The sequence below is a fragment of the Alligator sinensis genome, unplaced genomic scaffold (genome assembly GCF_000455745.1).
Source record: "Alligator sinensis unplaced genomic scaffold, ASM45574v1 scaffold253_1, whole genome shotgun sequence".
NCBI classification, from domain to species: Eukaryota; Metazoa; Chordata; order Crocodylia; family Alligatoridae; genus Alligator; species Alligator sinensis.
In genome coordinates, this window is record NW_005842147.1 from 1862867 (window position 1) to 1870300 (window position 7434).

At 41.8% G+C, this 7434-nt stretch overlaps 1 protein-coding gene across 12 annotated transcripts in view; it reads left to right on the plus strand.

Annotated features, from left to right (window-relative positions):
• The window catches only part of PHACTR1 (phosphatase and actin regulator 1), a 471624-nt gene extending 465211 nt beyond the window's left edge, over positions 1 to 6413 (plus strand). For all 12 annotated transcript variants that reach the window (XM_025206234.1, XM_025206235.1, XM_025206233.1 and 9 more), the window contains one exon: positions 1135 to 6413. In XM_025206234.1, the coding sequence (XP_025062019.1) occupies positions 1135 to 1150 (16 nt within the window). In that variant the 3' untranslated portion in view covers positions 1151 to 6413. The remainder of the gene's footprint in view (positions 1 to 1134) is intronic.
• The last annotated feature ends 1021 nt before the right edge of the window (positions 6414 to 7434 follow it).

Genomic DNA, 7434 nt, shown 5'->3' on the forward strand with positions numbered 1-7434 from the left:
AATAAAAAATTGTGGGGGCAAGGGAGGAGCCATGTAGCAGCAACCTAGTATTAGAATATGTTTGCAAGAGGTGAGCAGTTGCTTTTGAACCATGAGGTCCCAGGTGAGCGCCAGTTCTGACAGCAGAACTGCCAAGAATATGTATGCAATATTCATCACCAAATTAACTGATGGCCTCAGTGGATTGATGCTAAAGCTGATATGGGTCTATCAAATTTAGCCACCACCCAACCTCTAACTTAGTAAGGACCTAATCATGAAAAGTACTTGCAGCTCAGTCTAGATTTACATAAAACAGCCATTCTGGTTTGCAGGGATACCAGCTAACCCACAGCTATCCTTGGCTTACGCAGCAAACTTAAAGCTAAAAGAAGGTTCATCATCTACAGAGGTATTCTGGTTAGACCAACAGCCCCAGAAAACATTTACTTACAGGGTACACACTTAAGAGAATCAGTAATTCTCCTAAATAAACTCAGCTAAGTAACCATTATAAAATAATTAGCAGGGTAATGAGCTATTCTTGTTGTTAAGGCATTGACATATGTGCTGGATCAAACATGTGAATAGTACAGATAAATTAGTTCATGACTGTAAAAAATCAACAACTAAACACTTCCCCCTGCCCCCTCCCCAGCCTGCCTGCATGACTTGGAGACAAAACCTTTTTGGTTATAATTCAGTGCATGCAGGAGAGCTGTGAATTTAACACCAAATGTCTCTTTAAACTGAAAAATTTATACGAATTCTTTTTACCTGAAAATCTAAGGGTTTGCCCAAACAAATAATGTACTCTGGAATCAGACAGGGTGAAAATTTAAAGTGCAATGTTAATCTAAAATAACTTCCGTGGAGACGTATCCTAAAGGTTTGATCCAGACTTTGTCATTGACTTCCACAGGCTTTGTATTAGGTCCTTAAAAACTTGTAACAACACTGAGTTTGCTGATACTGTTGTTTAGGCCCATTTTTAAATGGGTAGACTGAGGACCAACTTTACACAGAAAACAGAGATCTTCGTTTCCAGTGCCTTGCTCTAAGTGTTAGATAATGATGCCTTTACATAAACATGCATGTAAGAATATTTCTGTTGCAGAATATTGCATTTTTTTTCATTCACCCTTTTTCTTTTAGGTTTCATAGACCGTAGCAGTTCAATTCTTCCTGACTACTATGCCGTCTTAAAAACATAATTAAAAGGAACCATAAGTGCTGGTATTATTCACTTCCCTGTTATGTACAATGTAAATCTTCCAAACTGCCTTTTTAAAAAAAAAAAAAAATAGGAAAAAAAGATGAAAATTGTATTTACATATGATGGGTACTGCTCCTTCATCAGACCTGCTGGCACATCCCTCGATAAGAGAAAATACCCCTGGTGGGAGTCATGCCAAGATCTGGCACCTATGTTTAAAGACTTCCTGGCATGTGGATTCACCATATTTGTCCAAGCCCAGCTGATAGTGCATCCATTCTGTCTTCAGTCACCCCTCATCCTTGCAAGCATTTGTCATCCAACTACAAAGACCCCTGAAGCACTTGGTGTTGTTCTGGGAATGACTCTTCTGGGTGAAGTCTCCAACAGGCCTGCACCCCAAGCATTAAAGCACTTAAACCAAACATTCCTTTCTATTTGTGAGCACCTTAGAAGAAGGATAAGGGAGAACTACTATAAGGATCAGCCCATCTTGAACATTTTCTGAGTACAAAGAAATTCACATTCCCTGGAAAAGTGTGTGGCTGCCTGACCGTCACTGTTTTGCTTCCCAAGAAAAGAGCATGCTTCAACCAGAGCAGGATTCTTCATGGAAGGCTGGTTTCACTCCATCTTTTTGTATTTCAAAATGTACTTTTCTAAATATAACACTGAATCCATGCATTAAAAAAGAGGACGTTGTCAGCAAACATAAGAGGCTTCATTCCCCCCTGCCTTGTATCTTGTGTAGTAGCCTATGCCTGTGCCTCGTGATTGTAAAGAGGATGTAGAACACAACCCAATCAGGCTGTGTTTTATGTCCACTTTGTACAAGTGTCAAAGACAGCAGGTGCAGGTCTGTGAAGAATTGGGTCCAAGATTGAATTCCAAGAAGGTCCTTGTGGGATATACGCTGTCTCTCTGCATGTGGGAGATATTTCAAAGACAATGTGGGTATTAAGGGTGTGAACTTAAATCTGACTGAAAATAACCTCTCAGGTTGATTCCATTGTATTGTGGTGGGTGGTCAGAATTGGCTGCTGTATCCAGATCCAAGCCGTTCAGCAAAAAAAAAAATATGTATCTATCTCTTTCCCCCATTGGCATGTTTTTAACTGGTAAAGGGTCCGACCAGGGTTCAGTTGTGCGAGGAGCCGAGCACTATGGCTCTACTCAAGCAATGTACTTGAACACATACTTAGCTTTCGCTAAGAGCATCATTAGTTACTTTGCAAATGACAGTACTCACATGCTTCCTTAAAGATAAGCACAGGCCTCAGTGCTTTGTCCGATGGGGACCAGAGTGTTCAGCGCCCTGCAGAATCAAGCCCTTACAGAGTATAACCATAGCAAGCTACATACAACGCTGTATGTGATCCCATATAAGAAAACATTATGCTGTGCTGTGTAGGTGGTCCAAAGCACTGTGGTAATATCCACATAAGCAACAGGATTCTGGATAGTATCATTTTTATTTTATAATTTGTCTTTTGCATTTAAAAATTTGTGAAGAGACACCAAAGTTTTCTATGACCACAGTGTCTTTGTAAGAGGGTTTTCTCTATGTGTTACACGATCCCTCATTTTCTCACTTCTCTGGGTTGCTCTGTAACTGCAGCTCCCTCCTTCCACCTCAGTTTGATTTCTGACTATTAGAATCAGGTGGAGATTTCTCTCCCAGAAAGAAGCTGTCACCAATCCTGTGTAGTCACCCTGGCTCTGGTCTCATCTCTGCTTAGACTTATTGCTGGTCTAAATCAGGAGTAACTCCCTGGCTCAGTGGATCTAGATTAATCTTAAAGCTGAAGTAAGTGAAATAGACTGAGGGCTCTTGATTTCAGAAGGACTTGAGGGCAATATCCCAGGGTTAGGTTCTATATGGGAAATGTGAAAGCATTTTGTTCTTGTATGTGAGCACCATAATTATTTGGAGAATAATACAGGGTGAACACAAATAATTATTTGGAGAATAATACATGCTAGAGTATGGTGGAGGCCTACAACTTTTTAATTTTTACTACAGAAGCTGAAGAACGAAGTTGTCCTTTTGATTTGTGGTAGTAGGTCTTTGGAGTTAAATCCTGCACAGATTACCATGTTCTGCCTAGTGTTTTCCTGATAGTATATAAATACCTACAATGATCCCTATGCCCTGATCATGTGCGTAGGATATGTTTGTGTATCAAAAGAAAATAACCCCAAAGTAGAGACGGTTTCTCTCTGTTTGAGGCAGTGTTACTCTCCTTGGAACTATGGTCTGCCATTGACTACTGATCACAGCCTCAAATACAGGACCATGCCAATTAAAGTTCCTGGACCTACAACGCATTTCCTCAGACATGGGTTCATTAGTAGCAGGAACACAATGTGAAATGTTATCAGCACCGTGCAGAAACAGTAGAGAAGTTCTCAGCCTGGCATATATTGCTACATGCTGTTTTAGTTAAGGCATGGGGAGGCATATCTTAATTTGCACACACAGCAAGGAGGTGTTATGGCTTCAAAAAGAAGGAAAGCCAAGGTCTTGGCATTTGAGCATACATAATGCATTATCATCAAATAGGTGCAGGGCCAAAGATCCCTGCTCTGGCTTCTCTGCTTTGTTATTGAAGAGGGTCAGTCCTGCAGGATGGGTTGAGGAGCAACAAAAATCACAGTAGCCAGAACTGGTATGACTGTGGGAGGAACTAGAGAAAGGGCAGATTATCTGTTAAAAAGGAAAGGGCACCAAAAAAAAAAAAAAAAAGAAAAAGCATTGAGCAGTGTTTGCTGTGAAGATCTATCTACACTAAGCAACTCACACTGCACAACTAGATGGAGGAAATGCTGCCATAGCACTGCACCTTGCCCTTGGTGTACCAAGATACCAACCCCAGTGGGAACCTATCCTGACTGGGCTGGCCCTGCTCCACAGCTGTGTAGGGTGCATTAGACCCAGCTCTGGGTAACAGTGGAAAGAGTTTGTTTATGGTAGTATTGACATCCAAGCAGATGAGCATGATAATCTGAAATAGTAGTCAGTGGACCTGCTAATGTTTCACTACAGCAGTGCTGTTCAACCTGTTTCCTTGGTGGGCCAGATGGGGAGTGCCTGGTCCATCTGCAGGCTGGATCCAGCTCATGGTCCTCCTGAGCCAGTATCCAAGGCAAGTGCAGCAGTGCCCCATCCAGGGGGGGGCCCTGACCCAGTCATGCAGTGAAAGGGGGCTTTGCCTGGCCCCAACCTGGCCCAGTGTGGGTGAAGGGGCACCACAGCCTGGTCTCAGGGGGAAAGGGGCATGGCCCAGCCCTGATCCAGCCATGTACTTGAACTAGGATGTGGCCCAACCCCAACTGGGTTATGCAGTGGTGGCAGGGTGGAGGGCATGCCCCAGCTCTGATCTGCCAAGGGCTGGGGAATCTGGCAGTGGGGAGGGGTGGCAGTATTCATTGCCACTGCCCCACCCCCCAATTTATGGGGAGCCCAATGGCCAGAAGTTGAGCACCCCTGCTCTAGAGGTACAAATACCAGCATAATGGGCAACAAAATAGTGCTGAGGAATCCACCCTAAGTAAGTGCCCAACACTTTATCATGGAGTAATCTATGCTACTGAGCTGGTATTTTACCATTAATAATGCTTTGGGTATTTCACAGGCATTACCCTTTAAAAAGACACCTTGCTGAAAGGTCACTGATGACAAAAGACTAGATTGCACCCTTAGTTTGCATGTATAGCAACCCAATGACATTAATGGGCACTTCAGAGCAAAATGACAGGGGTTTTTTCACCACTTTTTCACAGAACTGTGAACATGTTCCCCATCAGACACTATGCTGCAGTCAAGTCATGCAGTACTTGGTATTCTTTTTTTGGAAAAGAGAAGCGTGTACACTTTTCCTAACATAGTCCAGGTGGAGGTAAGGATAGAGCAGATGCCTTCCCTTTGGAATAGTCAGTTATCAGCAGTGAGCTTCATTTGCAACAGAAGGCTATCTAAAAATAAGAGCAATGTATCTTGCTTGAAAAAGAAATAAATGTAAAACTTGCTTCACTGCATTATCGATCACTAAGTATGCAGAAGAGAAAAAAACACTAATGTTGAAAAAGAAAAATTGTCAGTAATAACCTAGTGAATCCTAACCCACTCTTAACATTTCTAAGTTGTAATGTAACTTCTGCTCCAGAAAGAAGCAAGAGCATGGAGTGATAGTAAAAATAACTGTAACACTTCTTGCTAAATGGTTTGAGAACACAACACAAACATCTGAGGTAAAGCAAAGGTGACATCTCTTCCTCCCCGCCCTTGCTAAAATAGTTGAGGCTAGACCTGGGTGGAGGATTCATAAATAACAATGTATTTCACAACTATAGCCCTTCTCTCTGTGTACGTGTTTTCTATTTGAGCAAGCTTTAGAGTGTACACTCTGGAGTGGAGCCCATGGCCTCTCTTGCACCCATAGTGCCAACACACACTGGGGGCATTTCCCAGGGGAGAGGCAAAATAGTGACTAATAATGATAGACTTCAATTTGTAGTAATTTATATTTAAAACCTTTCAAACAAACCCCTTATACAAATAAGATTTGGCTTAACTTTACTCGTATGCACTTTACTGTCTCATCAGCTGTTCTCCCTTCACTGACCGCATGGATCACACATTGTGTATGCAGACTGAATGGTTGAAATGGTATAAACAGCATAAATTTCCAATGTGATCAGAAAATACTTTAATTTGGATAAAAAATACTCATATTCACATATAAATGAGAGGCTTCTTAATATTCCTGCCAGTAAACCACTTTGTACAAACATTCACTGAAGGAAACGGTGAAAATTGGGGCCACAGAAATCAAAAAAATTGGGTGCAAATGACCATTTTTCCTCAGGTGCTTACCCAGCTCCACTTTAGGATGACTGATAATACAAAAATTAAGTGAAGGGCACATTAACTGCTTTTCCATGCGTCTCAATTACTTCAGAGCCAGTTGCATTTTCCAGTTGATATCCAAGTGTATGTACATAGTTCGTCTTTGTATAGGAGTGAATGTGGTGACTGTCAATCATGTGCTCTTCCAGTATTGTAATTTAACAGATTATGGCTGTATGAAAACATGTAAATAACTAGAAAAAAAATTAAACTGGATCTCTATGTCCTAGGTTTTGTACATACTGAAACTGCATGCTATTTAAATTATTGTTTGTCTCTATATGCAGTTTCTTAAAAAAAAATTTTAAAAAAAACCATGCCTGCTCTCATGTATTGTGTTACTCTCTCTGTCATGCTTTTTGCTCAATATTTCAAAAAAAAGGTATGTATTTGAGGAGAGCAGGGAAGGGAGGGCTGTTGGGTGCACCTCACAGACTTACCAGAATGGAGAATAAGCTCAGTTACTGGGGTCAGATCATCAGCTGATGTGTAGTGGTATGGCAGTGTTGATTTTAATGGAACAATGTCAATTATACCAGCTGTGAGGCTAGTCGAGGATCTATGAGAAAGTTCAACAAGTGAACAGGACCCCTGTCTAAAATGTCAATAAGTTCTGTAGAAGAATCCAGTCAACAAGTGAATGTCATGTTTGCCACTTCATTTTAAGTCAGGTCTGCTATAGACTCCCCTCATGGAAATCTGAAAAGCACAGCAGTTTGACGGATAGCAGCAGAACAATTTGTGGAGAAAGTGCAATCAGAAGAGCCATCAACAGCACTGGCTCACTGCAATTTAGCAAGAATGATGCCATGTCAGGCTCCTCCAAGCCCCATGGCTTCTGTTTCTCTTTCTTCATTTTTCCCCAATTGCTATAGTGATTGCAAAAGTTGCCAGCATATTGCAACTTTCTATAAGCCATAAAGCGAAACAAGATGAAGTGCACAAGAGAGGGTTGCTAACACTTGTGGCATGAAGCATCTAAAAGAGATCAGGTAGATTGCAATGATCCATGAAGTCAATTGACCCACTTAGCGCTACCTGGCTAGAAATGCTGCTACCATTGCCAGGCAGTTGTTTTTAAATTTGGGTGGCCTAGAAATCAAAGGGGGTGGGGGGGGTGCAAGTGCACAATCTCTCCGCCTGCCCCCCCACAACTGATCCATCCCTGCAGAAATCCACAACTCCCCTGCCTTGGGAGGCACAAGCTCACTGAGGTGACTTACAAAGTCAAGCTTCAGTTTATTGCGTCTCTGGTGTCTTTATGCATTTAACAGTCAGCTTTTTCAAGTTTAAAAGACAGCGTTAAACCTGGGAGAAGGAAGCAGAACCC